General features: G+C 43.0%; 1 protein-coding gene across 3 annotated transcripts in view; it reads left to right on the top strand.

Annotated features, from left to right (window-relative positions):
* PAK1 (p21 (RAC1) activated kinase 1) overlaps positions 1–19,254 on the top strand; it is a 78,359-nt gene that overhangs the window by 26,527 nt on the left and 32,578 nt on the right. For 2 of the 3 annotated variants that reach the window (XM_027741074.2, XM_027741075.2), the window contains one exon: positions 18,366–18,576. In XM_027741074.2, coding sequence (XP_027596875.1) covers positions 18,387–18,576 — 190 coding nt within the window. In that variant the 5' untranslated portion in view covers positions 18,366–18,386. Of the gene's footprint in view, positions 1–1,404; positions 1,462–18,365; positions 18,577–19,254 lie in introns of those variants that run through there. The other variant, XM_027741076.2, reaches the window with a different exon arrangement.

Genomic DNA, 19,254 nt, shown 5'->3' with positions numbered 1-19,254 from the left:
AGTAAAATTGAATTTAATGTATTTTACAAGTTAATAGTTTGAAATTAGGTACCTGAAGTTCCTGACTGTCACCAAGTAGTTGAGATCATGCACTGTTCTGGCCTCTTCTGTCTATGCAAGAAAGAGGGAAGATGTTGTATTTGTTTTGGGAACACTTAAGAAACCAAACAATATTCCAACACTAAAAAAAGAAAAATGGGCCAAACCCCTTCAGAAAATGTTGCTGTGCAAACCTTGTCTGTCAGGAAGCTTTCTCAGCTGAAATAAGAGCCCCTTTCCTTCACCTCAGTGGAGCATCACCATTAAAGTTTGACAGCCCATCTTGGTGTCAGCCTTGAATGTTGTGCCAGGGTAGCCTAAGAACTTGCTCAGCTGCAACTGAAGCGCTGAAGCCTACATGGCATCTTCTTCCTTCTGAGCATTTCTCAGATCATAGTGCAGCCGGGGGGGGAGGAGGGGGATGCACCACCACATGCACTTCCCCTTAGATGGTCTCTGCCTTTCATATTTCAAGCTCAGGAGAACTCTCTGTCCCATCATCTGGACTCTAAGGGGAAGGAAGGGTTTTTGCATTCCTCCATGCCCCCTTTACCTTCTGCTGTTGGGTTTGCCATCAGGATTGCATACACAGTTCTCTTTTTTTCTTTCTTTTTTTTTTTTTTTAACTGAAAATGTGTTTCTCGTGCTAACTGAAGAAGCAGAAGCACCTGGAAGGGGTTTTCTTCATGCTCTGTGCTCTATAACTACCTGAATTGCCTTTCCTTTAAAGAGGTTATTGACTGACTGAAGGAGGGCAGAACAAACAAGAAGTACTTGCACTTTCCCCCTCCAAGATCACAAATGAGGTCTGTGTGAGATCTGGGACAAGAGCTTGCATCTCCCAAGTACCAGGACTGTACTCCACATGTTAAAATTATTAAAGAGGGTGTTGTAGTACTGATCCAACTCTTCTGCGGATTTTCTGCTCAAGGTTGTTGCCACCTCTTTTAATTTGTCTTCATCACTAAACTGGGGCCTTGGATGCCGAGGAGTAAAAACACTTGCTTCAGACAAGTATTTTGAATGATTTTATGTATCTCTTTCCTTTAAAGCCTCCCTTTCACTTTGTGTGCTTGTAATTGCAGAATTGGTGAGGTTGGTAGGAACCTCTGTGGGTAGTCTAGTCCAACCCCCCACTTAAAGTGGTGGCAGCTGGAACAGTTTGCTCAGGGTCATGTCTAGTGGGGTTTTGAGCATCCCCAAGGATGGAAACTCCATTATTTTTCTGGGCAACTTGTTCTGTGGTTTTGTGTCCATCTCTGCCCCACCTGCACTGAAAAACAGTGTGTCTTTGTTGTGGGGTTTGTTGATCTTACATTTAAATGGATTTTCCTGTATTTCAGTTTGTGCCCATTGACTCTTGTCCTGTTGCTGGATACTGCCAAGAGGAGCCTTGTTCCATCTTCTTTACACCTCCATCAGGTATTTATGCTCATTGATAAGATCCCTCTGAACTTTTTCTTCTGCAGGCTGAAGAGCTCTTTCAGCCTCTCCTCATATGCCGGATACTCCAGTCCCTCAATCATCCTTGTGGACCTTTGCTGGACTCTCACCAGTATGACCGCGTTTCTATTGTACAGGGGAGGCAAGCACTTGTCCCAGCACTCCAGATGTGTCTCACCACCCCTGAGCAGAGGGGAAGGACCCACTCCCTTGACCTGCTGGCATTTGTTTTTCCTAATGCAGCCCAGATACTCTGCTAGTTGACCTTGTTTGCTACAAAGGTGCTTTGGAGGCTCATGGTCAACTTGGTGTCCACCAGAAATCTCATGCCTTTCTCTGCTTTTTTGCTTAGTTTCTTCCAGTTGGTTCCCAGTCCATGCTCCCAAGCATCAGGGCTTTGCATTTTCCTTTGTTGAAATTCACTAGGTTGTGTCGACCCATTTCTTCACTGTGTCCATATCCCTCTGAGTGGCAGCAGACCCATCTGGTCTGTCAGCCACTGCTCCCAATACTGTATCATCTTCAAGCTTCCTGAAAGTGCCCTCTGTGCTGTCACCCGTAATCTTGCCTTTATGAAGAATCCAGGGCCCTGGGTGAAGTGTTTAATGAATCAAATCTTTCCACAGTTCTTGAAAGTACATTGCTGTTCACTTGGGAAAGTCAGACAGAGATGAGGTAGCTTCACTAGCACTAAAGGAACATTAAATACTCTGCCTTGTAGTGAAGGACGCCATTATTATTATTTAGGACTTTAATTCCTTGAATCTCTGATACTTCCTGCAGTACCAGCTCATGCCCTTTGCTAACACCATAGCAACCTGCTATAAATGTCCCTATATAATGTGGCTTGTTGACCAAAAGCTGGACAAGGAATGCTTTCTAGGGTAGGAAATCCATGGGGTTGGTAAGAAAAGTGCAGTAGAATGAGAGAAAAATCCTATTTTTAATTAATAGTATGACAAAGTGTTTTTTTTTTTTTTCTCTCCAAAACTGTACCCCAGAGGCAATAGGGGCATCAACTGAAATTCTCTCAGTGCTTTATCTTTATCCCCCTCCCCCAAAACCTACATCCTAGGCACAGTCTAAACCTCTGGGCTAACAGATGGTGTTGAGAGGGGGAGGGAGGGGAAACAATTTGCATCTAAATAGCTGAAATAAAAAAGGGTCATGTCCCATAGACCAGCCCCACTCACCTGCTGTTTAAATCCCCCTGAGAAATAGGAAAACGCACTTAATTTTTTAATGTCTGCGTCAGCTGTACTTACTCTCTCAAGCTTTCTGCCCTAAAAAAACCTGCAATCCTGTGCATCTTGCTGTATGGATTCTGTTCTGGCCCCAAAACGATGAACTCCTTAAGGATTTGGTTCCTTGAATGCAGTTGACAGCTCTGTCACTATTGTTCGACCCCCCCATCAGGGTGACTGCTACTGTTGGCTATTGTAATTAGCGCAAGCACTAATGATACAGAGAAGGTTCAAAGCAAATATTACCTCTTCAGTCAGCTTCCTACTCATATGGCTGCCTGAGTCTGTCTTCAAAGGTGCTCCTGCCATGTGGTCCTGTGGCCTCATGCTGCAATATTCTGCGCTGGGTTCGTGTGTGTAAGTGGGATGGAGTTTGGACAGCCCTAGTGACTACCAGGCTGTAGCCCAGCAGTGATCCTGATCTTGCAGGACTGTGGCATGGCTTGGTGTTGGATGGCTGTGCTTAATCCTGTGGGCATGCAAAGCCAAGTTGTTGTGGCTTTCTGACTCTGTCCTGTGAAAATTTGGCAGGTTCAACTAAGACCTTGCTGCTTTGGTAGTGATTTTGTTCTGGAGTGTAAAGGTCACTCACCCACCACTTCTACACATTCTGGGTCTACCCCTCTGTCCAAGCAGCAAGAAGTGAGCTTTTGTCTCCTCAGGCAAACTTTCTTAAGGCTATGGAAAGCCTGTAATAAGGAAATTCTTCCCAGTTCTTCATAATCATGTGCATGTTCACCACATTCAGCCATCCTGCCTTGTCTACCAACGATATTTGAAGGATGCAGGCAGTCGTAGCGGCAAGAGAGCTTCACAGCTGAAGTTTAGTCTTAGTATGAAATATTAGGATGAGCAAAACCTGTTTCTACCTACCAGTTCCTTCGACTTCTACACTCAAATGCTACAAATAAATAATTTGCAGATAGTCTAGTCTAAGCGGTTCAGGAACTTTATTACTTTTGTCTGTTGACATCTTCTCCACCTCCCAGTAAGCCAGAGGCATTGTTAGTTTCAGTTTGGCAGACTGGAAGGCTCAGCAGGATAAGGAGTGGTGAAGATGATGTCTGGGGACCCACCACTGTGTTCTGTGTGTTGACCTGGTAGAATAAAATGTGTGCAGAGGAGGATTTCTATTTCTGGAATTGCAAGACCTTGAATCTCTTCTTTCTTCAGCACAAACCTGAGGGGAAATTGTGAGGTTAGCCTTTTCTGAGCTATCCAGCCTTCCCTCTCACAAGTGTCTTAGAAGAGGAAATGGGCTCCAGAAGTGTCTTTCTTTTCTTTTCTTGTTTAATTCCCAAGTGTATTTCAGTATAGTGAATGGTAGTGGTTGAATAACCTGTGTGCATGAGGTCAACATGGATTTGGGCAACAACCTTGTTTATATGCCTCTAGGGAATTGGTTTATTTATTTTATAATTTAATATAGATTGCAGTTAATAGAAACAAGATTTGGTGTGTGGATACTTACAGAAGTAATTGGGCAATGTGCAATACCAAATTAAACGAGTTCAGAGCTGTCTGTTGTACTTTATAACTTTCTACAACTTTTTTTTCTTCTTAGGACTTTATATCACTTGAGGATAATTATGTTTATAAATGATCATATGATACAGACTATTTGGGAGTAAACAAAATAAGTGAGTAACTTGGGTGGTGCAAATTATCTACACACCTGCACACATACACGTGTGCACACACATGTTTGTTTGTATATGCATGTTTATACATCCACACTCTTCTGTACTACAGACCTCTGCCCTGCTCCTTCTCCCAGATTCCCCAGTTCAGTCATACAGGCAGGTAACTGGCTCTGGCAGCTGGGCTGCTTCTGTTTCCTATGAATAAAATTCTTGTTATGCAGCAGGGTCCCATAGATCGTGTAAGAGCAAAACCAGAAATGAGACTATGTTTGAAATATTTCTTTTCTCTGTTTTTAAAAACAAAACTATGTAAATTGTGCAGTTGTAGAAGAGCTGCATATTACTTTTTAACAAAGGAGCCAAAAGGGGAAAATAGGAGGAAATAAGAAGGGCTTTCTGATGTGATGTTTGCAGGTAGTTGGGCCAAGAGTGGGAATACTGGATTTCATAGAATCCTAGAATGGTTTGTGTTGGAAGGGACCCTAAAGATCATCTAGTTTCAACCGCCTGTTGTGGAGACTGCCTTCCACTATATCAGGTTGCTCAAAGCCCCATCTATCCTGGCCTTGAACACTTTCAAGGATGGTATATCCACAGCTTCTTGGGCAACCTGTTTCAGTGCCTCACCACCCTCATAGGAAAGGATTTCTTCCTAATATCTAATCTAAACTTGCTCTCCTTCATCTTAAGGTCATTCCCCCTTGTCCTGTCACTCTATGCCCTTGTCAAAAGTCCCTCTCCAGCTCTCTTGTAGCCCCTTTAGGTACTGGAAGTAGCTCTAAGGCCACCCCGGAGTCTTTTCTTCTCCAGGCTGAACAAACACAACTGTCTCAGCTTGTCCATAGCAGAGGTGCTCCAGCCCTCTCAGCATCTTTGTGATCTCCTCTGGACTCACTCCAGCAGGTCCAAGTCCTTCTTATGCTGAGGACCCCAGAGCTGGATGCAGCACTCTTGGTTGGGTCTTGCCAAAGTGGAGCAGAGAGGGAGAATCACCTTCTTCCACCCGCTGGTCACACTGGTGGGTGACCATGTATGCTGCTTTTATTTTATCAGAGTTTTTTTTATTTGTTTCTTTTACTAAGTGGCTTACTTTAAGTGGATGACTGACATTGGAACATTTATTTCTGTATCTTCCCAAGCTCTCTAACTGGGAGAGGAACTTGCTGTACAGAAAGGACCATTCTGGTAGTTTACACTGTTTTTTCAATCACTTTCTGTGTGTGGAACTAAAATATTAAAAAAAGATGTGCTGGATTGGAACCACACCTAAAGCAATCCTTAGCATAATAGAATTATTTGACTGATTTTTAATTAAAATAGAATTCTAACTAGATTGTTTTGAGCATACACGCAACTCTGGTTTGTCGTTGTTGATATTTACCTTCTTAATTAGAGATACCAATATTCTAATCCACCCTCTCCCTTGGGATACTTTCATTAAAAGAGGATGTGAAATGCTCTGTAAGTGATTTACAGACATGCAGGATGGAAAATGGTCTTTAAAGACATCAGACAAAACTTAGGTCTTCTCTTTACCTACGATGTTTTGACAGAGAGAATGATGAATTGTTATTTTTCTGTATTTATTTATTTCTCTGTCCTGACAGGTCTTTTAAGTGCTTAGAAATATAGACTGAGAAAAATGCCAATAATCTCAGCCTTTGAGGAAAGAGCAGTTAACGAATCTCCTGGGAAATACCTAGACTACAGGTGCTCCATGGGGAAGAAAAGGTTAGGAGCCAGTGGAGCAGAGGTTGGAGACAATACATCATCTCAGATCTGAGATGGAAGCTGTCTGCTGATAACATAAGATACTAAAATGACAGAATTGTGGGCTTAATTGCTCAGGGCTATTTTTTGAGAGCCCATTTCAAAAAGTCATGATTTGGGATTTGAGCACTTCTATTTAAGATATCTTAGTTCAGCTTTGTCAGAAATAAAGTATTTTTTTTTGCAGTTTTTTAATTGTCTTTAAGAATTGAAACCCTCAGGGGAAGTTTCACCTGTGGGTATGTAAATTCAAACCATGTTGAAAGTTTAAAGAATATATATTAGGCTCAAATCCAGCTTCTATTTTTAAAGCTAAAAGGGAGCTTACAAAGTAGCAGGCCACAAGTTTAGATGTCTGTTTTATAATATTTTAATAGAACAACAGAGTGATAAAACTTTGAGGCTTTTGTCAAAGTAGAATATTTAAGCTCCTCAGATAAAACTAGATAAATATTGAAAAGTGTTCACAGAAGAGTTATTTCCAGCCTGAAGAGACTTTTCTTAAAAATAAAAGCAGCCAAACATGCATATCTTGGGAGGCTGTGAATCAACACCTGTAAATATCAGCAGTACAAGAATAACCAGGAATGTAGGAAAAGGTTGGGTAGGGCCCTGAGCAACCTGATCTAGTGGGTGGAATTGCTGCCCATGGCAGGGGAGTTGGAATTAGAGGATTTTTAAGGTCTATTCCAACCCAAGCCTTTTCTATGATTCTATGAAAACTCAGGTCAAAGGAAACAATTGGAAAGAAAAGTGAAAGAAGCCATACTTGCAAAGAAGACAGTTCACTTAAGCCACTAGGTCATGCTTTGTTCCTTTCCCACAACAAGTGTATGTCACTGCACTGCATCCCTCTATAAGGAGTATAAGAACAGGAAAGGGGGAGACAGGGCATTGTGCCACAGTGTGTGTACAAATGTTAGTGTCAGTAAAAAGGAATGCAGCACTTCCATGAGGCAGGTGTAAATACCACAAAGTGGAGGGCACAGAATTGTTTTGAGAAGCGCAGCCCCCAAGCATTCCTCCTGGGTATGCTTCGGGACCACCCCTGAGATTTCAGAAAACTGACTGTCCTGTTGGCATCTTGAGTTTTTTAGCAAACAGATCTGTTACTGTAAAGGTGAGAGGTGAAATTATAGTGTGCTAGCTACAGAATGTAAAGTATCTCATTTTACACTCTCTTACCTTGGATTTACAATAGGTGAGAGAGGTAATGTGGTCAGGTAACCAGAGGTGGGTGCTGAAATGAGAATTGGTTTGAGTGCCTGAACACTGAGGAAACTTTGGGGTTATGGGTAGGTAGCAGAAACCTCTACGAGAGTTTGCTGATAGTGAACATTGTTGAATCTTAATTATTGGAGTTAGAGAAGGATGATCAGAAAACTGCATCTGGATTTGCTGCATGCTCTCCTAGGGAGGCTAATTCATACACTGATGATCTTAGTGGGAAGTAGCCATGAAACTTGAGCAAGCTGACTTCACCAGTGGGAGGGAGTACTATACTGAACAAAATGCCTTGACTCCTATGGCTTCCTAGAACATCCGTCTTTGGTTGTCATCTTCATTTTGGAAATCTGGTGAGTTTTGGCTAGCACTTAGCAGGTGTACAACGTTGTCTATAGAGGTTCTTGGTTTCTCAGTAGTGACCATAAAATGATTTTTAGCATTTTAAGTACACAGAGGATATACAACCCACCTGACAAAGCAGTCTTGAGATGAATAAAACATGAAGACTGACAGTCCATCCATCAGTGAAATCTGAATTCTGCTGAATTTGCAGTTCATATCGTTTCTAATTGTATGATGTAGATGCTTGTCCACTGGGAATTGGATTGAAAGAAGCAAGTCACTTGCTGCAGATGCTGACAGGGCTGTGTATGGGAGCTTGATCAGTCTGCTGGGTTGGGTTTTGTGTCTGCAGTCGATGTGGCTGCTTCCTGAGAAAGAATGAGTTTTAACTGGGTCTCAGTGAAGATCCATGTGTCCTGCTTGCAGTCGCTTGGGTTGTTGTAGCAAGAACACAGGGTAAGAAGATCCATGCGCCAGAAAGACTTGCACAAAGATGTTGAGGAAACCCTTGCCTACTATATCTGGTCTTTTAATTAACTCCCATTCCTAATTACATGGTGCCTTAAAATGGGCCTGCCACTGTAATAAGTGATGGTGTAATATTTCCTTTTGTTCAGTGGTGTAAAAATAGTTCACTTGGCTCATGGGCTTTATTTAACTGAGCGCTAATGCAGACTTGGTTGTAATATATTGCAGAAACAGCAGTTCCTTTGTGCCAGTTCTATGGAGCTTTCTTTTCTCTACTGACATACAGTAAGTATGACTGGAATCTGAGTAAATGATGTGATAAAAGGCTTGATGGTACTTCCTAAAAACAAACTGCTACTCATTAAATTAAGTGATCGTGATTCTTAATGGACCAGTGAATGCTCTGCAGTCCATTTGGTACAAGTAAGAAAGTCTAGGGACGTGAGGCCTTTCTACAGTGTACTCACTATGGGTACTCCTGTATGTTCTGGAATTATAAAGTAGGTAGAATAGGGCATTTTGCTAGGTAGCATATAATTATAAACACAGAGCTGATGTTCTACCAGCAAAGGAAGCTCTACTGTGAAAGTTCAACTGGGGGGAACCCTAGGTTCTTTCATTTTGCCTTGTAACTGAACTACTCTTAAGAACACTACATGTATCACACTTGAAAGAGTAATCATTGCAAACCTGAAGCAGATTTATGTGCAGTTCTCAAATTACTTGTCTTTATTGATGGTAAATTAGCTTTTGCAGTTCTGGGTGTTTGACAGTGCTTTCCTTCTCTCTTAATTCAGTTTGTCTACTAGTGCAGAGGGAGGGCTCTTCATTCTTCCTCTTTCCCCAACATAGAAGAAGAACCAAAACTTTAATGAAGCAATGTGAAACTGAACCAATCTTTACGATTTCCTTTAATTGAAAACTACTGCCAGTATGAAAATCCTGGCTAGCAATTAAGGGAATGTGACAGCTTTGCCAGTCATTACATAAATACTATGGAACACTGGGTTTCCTACTGTCATTAGCTGCAGTGAACACAATGAAGCTATACACAGGAGCGAGCGCTACTCTGATGATAAATGTTTGCATTTCCAATTAGTGCCGAACTGTTGTGGCATTTTCCCTTCAGTCTAATTGAGGCTCTTGGATGGCTTCATCCACTAATGATAATTGGGTTGTCTTCTTGCTCTTTACTTTCCCAGCTACAAAAGAGTTGAATGAGTTAAGAACATTGGTTTCCTCTTTGCAGTCTTGGTGTTTCTTCACCTCAGAAAAAAAATCACTTTTTAGAGGTTAATACAAACTTTCAACTATTTACGTACTGTGGCTTTTTTGCTAACCACTGCGTTGCAGTGTCCTCTGTGCCTATGGGATGTTGTTGACTCAAATGTTCTAGTTTTCTGACATATTTCTTACCCCCACCCCCATTGCTAAATGGCAAATCTCTGCATTTAACAAGCTGCCGTTTTTGTAGATATGTACATGTATTTAAAAGGTGAATACATTGTACTGTGAACTATTCCACATTAGGTGATAGCAGGGCTTAATTCTGTGCCCTCTGCTCTACATTCTCTGGATTGGAAACTTTTGAATGGAAGAATGATTAATGATTTGGCTGCTTTCAGTTGCTGTTGCTGCTAATGTGTAGTCAGGACTCAGAGCCAAGTAACTTAGGTGCAAAGTAGTGGGGATGTGTTTAACTGTGTGGATTAATATATTTTCTTTATGCTGCATCTGGTCATTTCCTCTGGAACACAGATTTCCTCCAGGAAACCTCTTTTTATGGGCTTTGGGTATACTTTAACATAAGAGGCCTTTATTTTTCCCTCCCTGCTTAGCAAGCTCTGACTCTAGCAACTACTTTGACTGGTGTGGTTGAAACCCTGCCTTCTTGTGAGCTAAAGCGGAACTGGAGCCAAGGCTGCTCCGTACTGTGCTGGAAAAGGGAGCCTGTCCTGACATTTGCAACAGCACACTTGCTTGTTCAGTCATGTAGCTGGGGGAAGGGAGACAGCACTTCTGGAGATGAGGAAATAAGGAGAATGATTTGTGGGCTGAGAGCTTTTAAAAATGATACTCTTGGTTCTTTCTCTCTCAGCTTGGATTTTTTTCCCCTTAAATATGGATGCAATTTATTTCTCTTGGGCTGTTTAAAAGCACTGCTAGAAATGGGTAAATGCTCGGTCAAAATGAGGAGGCTGCTACCCAGGGATGGGATTGGCCAGGGCTGATCTCTGCAGCTTTCAAAGCTTGAGTAGTGGAGCACAAGTAAGGTGAGTTCATTTTGTATTCCAGGTACTTGGGCACAGCTGGCACTGATTGTGAAATGGTTATTGTCTGACACTGCCCATTATTTGTGAAACAACCGAAGCTACGTTTTAACATGGCAGTTTAAGCTGGCATTGCCTCTCTGTGGTTTTGGATCCAAGCCTAATGTGATGGAAAGGGCTTGACCTGCCTCTGAGCTACTGAAACCCTCCGCACTGTGGGTTACTGTCGCAGTGGACATGCATGGGCCCACACCGTAGAAACGGATGAACACTGGGCCTTGATTATTTAAAACAAAACAGAAAGAAGCTTCCTTAGCTTGAATGAAAGGAGAACTCTGTTGCTAGGAATCGAGTGGTTATAATTAGTCTGTTCTTCTTTAGAAGCGTATCTGTGCAGTAGGATGGGTTAGCATGTATATCTGCCCAGGGAGAGATTTTGCAGCTCTCCTGCCTGCTGCAGTGGTGCCCATGTCCTCCTGCAAAATAGGGGTTAGGGAACCCCACCTGGCAGTTCTTACATTTAGCCCAAACTGTTGGGGTTAAATGAAAGGCTGTTTTTTAAAAGGATCCTCCAGTCTTTTGGATTTTGAAATTCCAACCCATGGAATCCTCCAGCCTTCCTGTTGAGTTGTAACTGGTCAGTCATCCTTTATTTCTAGCACTATGGAAATAATGCTGGCAGTGGAGCAAGACTGCAACTAGTAGTTGGCCATCTGTCATGAGAGTATGTTTCCCTTCCCCCTCCCCACACCCATCCATAGGGCTATAGCAGTGGATACATTATTTTCTAAATGTATTCTGATGTTTAGTGATTATTTCATTTAATTTGGCGATTTCTTCTGCATCTTTAGGTGTTGGTAGCACCTGCAGTGGTCTAACCAGGAGAGTTTTAAACAGACATCAGCAAACACTGCTGTTTTGTAATTATTTATTAGAACTTTATGAAAACCTGTTGTTTTGGGTTTTTGTCTTGTTTTAATTCACATGTAAATGCTGGGTCTGGGGTGATGCTTTGCTAGTCCTTGGGGTTTTTTTGTTTAATTGGCACACTGGCACAGTGCTCAGATGTGCAGTCCCTGGCTGGGGGAAAAGCTACATGCTACAGTTTCTGAGGGTTTTTTTAATCACCTCTAAATTTGGTGATTGGTCTGTCCTCCCTCGGGGTGTGTATAATGCTGCTGCCTTTTTTGTGACAGCATGTGTTCCAGGTCCCATCTGCTGTCGGGTGGAGGAAGAGGACAACTCTTGCCTCTTTTTCAGGTGGAACATGTGGGGTGCCTTTCCTTCAGTGTGAGACTGGTGTTTGAGACTTAGTCCCACGTAAAGTAATAAAAAACAAATGAGTGGCTTTTCATCCTGTGTCGAAACCCAGCTGGTAAACTCTGGTGTTACTTCTCTGCTGGGATTTGAATGAAAGTGTGACACACAGGGAGGAATCTGCTGCTTGCAATGTATTTGAACAGAGCAGGGGACGGTTTGTGCTTTCTCACCAGGGCAGTGCAAAGGGGAAGAAGGAAATTTTAACTGTGTATGTGCACCAGCAATCTCTAGCCATGGGGTGGAAGGATGCAGGGATACTGGTGCAGAGGTAAAGTGCTTGTTCTGATCAGGATCTACTCAATTAAAGGTTAAGACTTTCTGCCTTTTTTGTGGGAAAGACACATTTTCCTCACCCTGCCAACAACAGAATAATAGCATCTTGGAAAAGTGTGAGATTTCCTTCTGTTAGTAGGCAGAGAGGGAAGAGCAGTTGCTGAACATCTTCCTCTCCCCTCTCTTGTTTAATGTAGTTTATTCATCTGTAAGTTGTAGTAAGTAACTTACAAGTACTGCCTTGCCAGACTGCATGAATTATAGATGACTCTTTTATGAGTTTCCATGTTGACTCCTACAATTAGTGTGCATTGGACGTAGTTATCTTTATGGCATCTACTGTAGCGTAGGTTTCAGCCTCTCTGACTTTTTAATTGCTTTCTGTTTTAGCCATCAGTCATCTGTCTGTCTTGCTAAGGAATGCAAAGACAGCTTGATAGAAACTTATAGTTCAGTGTGGAGCAGCAGGTTTGAAATGATGTAGTTAACTGGAAGGAAAAATGACATACACAGAGGATCTCTGTTCTCTCTTTTTTATTTTATTTGTGTGTGTGTGTTACACAGAGTAGTGCCAGAATGTTTTTCATAGGTTGGGGTCCCACTCTGCTAGGTGAACATCTCAGGAGGCTGTGCCTGTGTTAGGGGACTGTGCCTGTGTTACAGTTTACACCTGTAGTTTAGGCATTAACTTCATGATTCACGAGATGTGTAGATGTGGTTCTTGAGAATATTCATGGCTGGGCTTCGCGAACGAAGATTTGGGAAGGTTCTATCCACATTTGTTACAGGCACGGTGGTGACTTATGAGGCCAATATGAGACAGACATATCCGATTGCAAAAGGCACAGCAGAAAGACTCTTTAGATGGTATATTCTGCAAAACACGGTTCTTTCTGCGTTGCCTTTTCTCCTCGAGAGTGATCCTGCGTGTGTTCTCGAAGGAGACAGCTGCGTTATAGATGGTGTTTCTCCAGGCCTCCCGATTGGAGGCCAGAGTAGACCAGTTATGGTGATCAATATGGCCAAGGCTGAGATGTTGTTTCAGGGAGTCCTTGTATCTTTTCTTCGGGGCTCCTCTCTTGCGGCAGCCAGTGGCAAGTTCACCGTAAAGCAAGATCTTAGAGAGGCAGTGGTCCTTCATCCTGGAGACGTGCCCTGCCCATCGCAGCTGTGTTCTCATCAACATGGCCTCAATACTTGTGGCTGCTGCTTGCTCTAGAACAGATGTATTGGTCACATAATCTGACCAGTGGATGTTTAAGATTGAACGGGGGCAACGTTGATGGAAGCGGTGAACTACCATCTGACCTTCGTGATGCAGTCATCATCACTTTGTATAAAAAGAAAGGAATTAAATCAGATTGCTCAAACTACCGTGGCATTACTCTGCTCTCCATTGCTGGCAAAATCCTGGCAAGAATACTCTTGAACAGACTAATACCCACTATAGCAGAAGGAATTCTACCTGAAAGTCAGTGTGGTTTCAGAGCCAACAGGAGTACCACAGACATGGTGTTTGTTCTCAGACAACTACAAGAGAAGTGTAGGGAACAGAACAAAGGTCTTTATGTAACCTTTGTCGACCTCACCAAGGCTTTAGATACTGTGAAAAGGTCTGTGGCAGATTTTGGAACGTTTAGGTTGTCCCCCCAAGTTCCTTAAAATGATCATCTCACTCCACGAGGATCAGCACGGCCAAGTCAGATATGGCAACACACTTTCTGAGCCCTTTTTAATTAAGAATGGTGTGAAACAAGGCTGCGTTCTCGCTCCTACCCTATTCACAGTCTTTTTTAGCATGATGCTCCAAAGGGCCACAGCAGACCTCAATGATCAGGACGGTATCTACATTCGATACCGTACTGATGGAAGTCTATTCAATCTAAGGCGACTGAAGGCCCACACCAAGACCTTAAACCATCTTGTCTTGAGAATATAGTTTAGTGGTTAACACAGTGGTTCTGGGTTAACGCTTGGACGTGATGATTTTAGAGGTCTTTTCCAACCTTAATGATTCTGTGATCATCCTAATACAGATCTTTGCACGTGTGTGTACTCTGAACCGTTGGATGCCCCTGCTAGCACTTGTGGGTGCTGTCTTCTGTTCCGTACCTCTGCTTGCTCTGCCTTGAAATGCCGAGTGATTTCCTAAGTCTCTTGTCCCCTTGTGATGGTTGTCTGTTGCTCTTTCCTGTCTGCAGAAGTGTTTTGTAGGTGTGAGAGTTTGTCAGGTTTGCTGTTGCACTCTGTTGAGTCTGGGGCAATCAGATTTAGCTAGTGGGCTTCAAAAGTTGATGGGGACGGACAGGGAGCATTTGAAGGCCACCATAACTTGACTTACAGCAGTCACAGATTGCAGTATGTAATAAAACCTTCTCTAAGTACTATGTACTGAAACAGCTTGAACTTTCAGTATTCCCAAACGTCTACAGAAACAATAGTCCTACATCATGGCTTTGCCTTGCTAGTGCTGTCTGCAGGGTTTGGTTTGAGTGCTGGTATTTTAATATGTATAGTAGTTGAGAATAATTGTGTCTGCAGCTAAAATGTATTCCCTTGTCTGACTCTGGCTGAAAAGTTCATGTGCTGTTTCCTTGCTTCTGCTGTTCACTTAATCATACTGTGGAAACATAAGATGGATTTCTCAAAGCAGAGTTGTGCTGGTGTGAAGAAGGAAATAACTCAGTCCAGTGATGCTTTGCATTCCTGTTGGGATGGACTGTGCCGAGCAGAGTGACTCATTTCAGTGGCGTAGCACTGATATTATGCCCGCTGGTGAAGCAGTTGCCTGGTGCTCTGAATTTGAGCAGCATCTACATGGGGGGAGGCTGTTTGAAACCTACTTACATGTGAATTGGCAGGAGATTATTTTTGGAAGAAGAGAATTTGCACAGCCAGCTAGGCTACAATGAAGGAGACTGCCACCTCTGTCACCACTTGGCATGGCTCCGGGCTCCAGGCTCTCAGCTCTGAGATGTGGGTATAATTCTATCAGGACAGGGTTTCAGCCACATACTTTGAAGTCAATAGAAGTTTAGTGATGTTGCATTTGGGGATGGACTATGTCTCTCTCACAGTGGGAGGACTCATGTAAGCAGGTTTTTGGATTTCCCTTTAAATATATAGTGGCACAAAGCTTTTGAGAACCCTCTAGGATAGTGCTGCTATTACAGAGGAAAACTTCTGTGGCACCAGTCTCTTAATTTTGTGGGTCAAAGGATTCTTCTCACCCCTCCATCTCCAAACAGATTAAATAGCTCATGTAACTCCAAACATAAGACTTTGATGAAGAGAAAGATCTGGGAGTTTGAGCAATGGGGGGAAAACGAGACCATGTTCTATAGGCTTTGTCTATGCAAAAGTTGTAGTTATCAAATAGGTGTGAAACAATATTGTTTGTTAAACTATGTAACTTTTCAGCAGCTACTTGCTCATTCAGGGAATAATGTAAGATAAACAAGAGTTTGTACTGTCAGTGTTTCTAGCCCTGCGGTAACACCATAATTCACATATGTGCTATCCTTTCTGACTGAGGGATTTGAAAAAAAACGCTCTTATATTGAAGAAACTGAGAGCAGATGTCCCTTTGCACTCAGTTCTGAGAGGGAGGATGCTTGCCATCCAGAGGTTTTTCTTAATGTCCCTTTTTGGTTTTTTTGCTTATGTTCTTTTTCCTTTGCCCAGCACTAGGCCAGCCTCTGCCTGTAATCTGGTTTCTTTTTTGTATTTTTTTTTATTCCTCACTTCTTTTTCTCCAGCCTGGAGCTACATACTGCTCTATTTCAGTCTCATGTTGCATCCATTCCCCAACACAAATGTTGTAAAGTAAACAAAGCAAACTTTACTCTGTCCCCTGCTTAGTTTTGTGCCTTTGACAGCATCAAGCATCAATTCTCACCTACTCACCTCTCTGTTCAGTGGGAGAGGGACCCAGAAATGAGGCAGTCTCCATCCCAGTTCTGCCTGCTGCTCCAGGAAGTCTGACTGGTGGGAGAATCTTTGGATGCACCTTTATTCAAACCCCGGTGGGGGTAAACAAGAGTGTTAGAGCAGCAAATGTGGTGCTGCTCCTGGGGAGGGCTGTTTGGCAGGCACAGAGCTGCTAACATTCATTTTCCTTCTGCTTCCCTGCTTGCAGCATATTCCTAGCACCTTCCCAGCAATTTGCTTTCTCATAGTAAAATAAGATCAATGCAAAGAATGCATCTTTTTTGTGGCACTGCTGGTTATGTCGTTTCAAATGGTTTAGTTGTGCCAGTTCAGTTACAAGCACTGACACTGTGATGTGCAAAACCTGCCAGCAAGGCCCAGTATCTTCATGTTGCACAAGATACGTGAGCAGCAGTGGCTGCCAAATTTGTCAGTTGGGTGTTAGTTTAGACTTTTTTCCACTGCTTAGACAGGGAGAGTATTCATTTGCACCAACCACTTAATGGCTGGCACTCCAGCTGTCACTTAGTTCTGCTCTGTTTTATACTGGAGAATGGCATGAGGCTGAAGCACGAGCAGTGGGGGACGCGCAGGGCTCGTGCTAGAACACACCCAGACAAATGCACAGCTGATTTCCCACCACCGCTCCCAAATGATGAAACTGTCCCACCATTAAAATCAATACTCCAAAAGCTACTCTGTCATCTAAAATTCCATTGCACAGTTATATTGGAAGCCAAAACTTTTTAAAAGTTCCCTGTGCATGAAGGCTTGCTCAAAGCCTTTCGGGCTGTACAACACTGCTGGCCCTCCTGTTGAGGAGTGTGAAGAAACTAGGAATCAACTAAGTGGAGGAGAAGGTGGAGCTGCAGACCAGCCATGGCTTGGCAGGCAACAGTTATGGAAACTGCTTTCAGCAAAGTCTGACACATTGCTGCTGAGTGACTTCTGTGGGGTAGTGTTTGCCTTCCTTAACTCCCCACAGTGGTGAGAGCAGCATGTCTTGCCAGTTACACTGAGCATCAGTAGCTTGACTGAAGAAGATTTTGGCTGGGTGCTGTGTGGTCATAGGACTGTGTTATGGTTGTGGGATCTGTTTGGTGTGTGACTCAGTGTGTTTCCTCCAAGCCCATCCTATGGAAAAGCAGCTCCCTGGAAGTCAGCAGTGACCTTGGCTTTGTAACTGGACTTCTCACCTGTGGAGAGCAAGCTGCTTCTGACTTTCTGCCACCCCATAATTCTCCCTGAGTGAAACATCTTCCCTTACTGCTTGTGAAATTAGTAAAACCATTGAACTGCTTTTTCCACCCATACAGAAACTGTTCCTGCTTTGTTCTGCAGTTAACTCCCAGCTTACTATATGAGAATATAGTGCAGATGAATTGCACTTTCCAGAAGGATCTTGCTGCAGCCAGGCTGTGTCCGGAGTAATGCTGATCTCATTTGGGTGGAACAAGCTAGTTGTTGCAGAATAATCTATTGCTGTTCCCAAGCTTCCGTCTTTAAATCTGCACAGCCGGGATTATTTACTTACGGATTTAAGTGTGTGTTGGGGATCTAGTTTTGTTTGACTCTCCCAACAGAACAAAATGCTGTCAACTTTCTGGCAATTTGAGTTGCCCCTGAAGTGTGCTGTTATTGCAGGAAGGCCAGGGCTGGCTTGGGACCAGTGAGGGCCACGGCACTACATCTGAGGTGATGTGGGTACAGCTCACGGCTTCCAGACCGTCTCTACCTCTGAACCTGTTCAGCAGCTTTGTGGCAAAGGAGCCTGAGCAGCTGCATCAAAACTCTGAGTGTAAACTTCAGTCCCTCTGTATCGTGCTGTGCTGGAGACTGATGCAAACCTTTTGACATAGTTTTTAGGGGAACTGCCATGGATCTAAGAGGTCTTATGAACTCATCAACTTGTTGACTCCTCTCAGGTATCCCTGCCCTTTGCTACCTTGTATTTACTGTTCTGCCTTCCCACCCTGCACTTCTGCTCCATGGTTTGCTTGAGGATTGGCTGTATCCTGAAACAGGCTTTTCTCAGTGATCTAAAATTCAAATGCTTGAACGTAGTCTTGTTAACAGAAAAAAAAAACATTTGGAGCTTGAGTAGAATTTGTTGTACTGGCACTGAGTTTGTGTTGATATCACCATTCCTGGAAGTGTTGAAAAAGCATGTGGATGTGGCACTTGGGGATATGGTTTAGTGGGGAACACGGCAGTGCTGGTTTAATGATTGGACTCGATGATCTTAGAGGTCTTTTCCAACCTTACAAAGTCTATGATTCTATATGAGGTTACAGGTTAGGCTGCAAATACCTGCTTGTGATTTGACAGTGTGTGATTCTAGTTTACGGTAAATAAATAAATAAGACTTCTAATTTATTTTTTTTTCCAATTCCCAGTAACGGCCTCCTCAACTGAAGATGTCTAACAATGGAGTTGAAACAGAAGACAAACCGCCTGCTCCTCCAATGAGAAATACCAGCACTATGATTGGATCGGGAAGCAAAGATCCTGGGACTTTAAACCATGGTTCAAAACCTTTGCCTCCCAACCCAGAAGAAAAGAAAAGGAAGGATCGATTTTACCGATCTATTTTACCAGGAGATAAAAGTACAGTACTTCATCTGTTCTAATAAAGCTTCTGTCTGAATGTTGCTCGGCTTGAATGTAGTCGAGCACTTGATGCTTGGTGATGGTTTAGGTTTTAGCAAATGTGGTGTATTTCTTTCCTGCACATCTGTCTTGGTTGTTTTGCAGTATATGAGGTGCTGGCTGTAGATTTGTTTTTTTCTAATAATTAATCCTGTCACATTTAATCCATCTCACTTTATTTTCATAAAATCGTAGAATCCTAGAATGGAATGGGTTGAAAGGGACCCTAAATATCATCTAGTTTCAACCCCCCTGCCATGGACAGGGACACCTTCTGCTAGACCAGGTTGATCCAAGCCCCATCCAAGTGGCCTTGAACACTTTCAGGGATGGGGCAGCCACAGCTTCTCTGGGAAACCTATGCCAGTGCCTCACCACCCTCAGTAAAGAAATTCTTTCTAATATCTAATCTAGGCATGCCTTCTTTCACTTTGAAGCAATTCTCCCTTGTCCTGTCACTCCATGCCCTTGTCAAAATCCCTCTCCAGGTCTCTTGGAGGCCGCTGTTTCCTGTAGGGGTTTTCCCATAAATTATTAGAACAGTGTCCCTGAAAACTGGGACTAACTCTGGGACTAGCTCTGCTACTTCTCGGCCTGACTTGTGTGTAATGGTCTTGAAAATGATAAATTTTTGTG

Source organism: Pipra filicauda, unplaced genomic scaffold (genome assembly GCF_003945595.2).
Source record: "Pipra filicauda isolate LSUMZ 115617 unplaced genomic scaffold, ASM394559v2 scaffold183_size1465899_pilon, whole genome shotgun sequence".
Taxonomy (NCBI): Eukaryota; Metazoa; Chordata; class Aves; order Passeriformes; family Pipridae; genus Pipra; species Pipra filicauda.
Note: the sequence above shows the minus strand (reverse complement) of the source record. Positions and strands in the feature narration are given on the sequence as shown.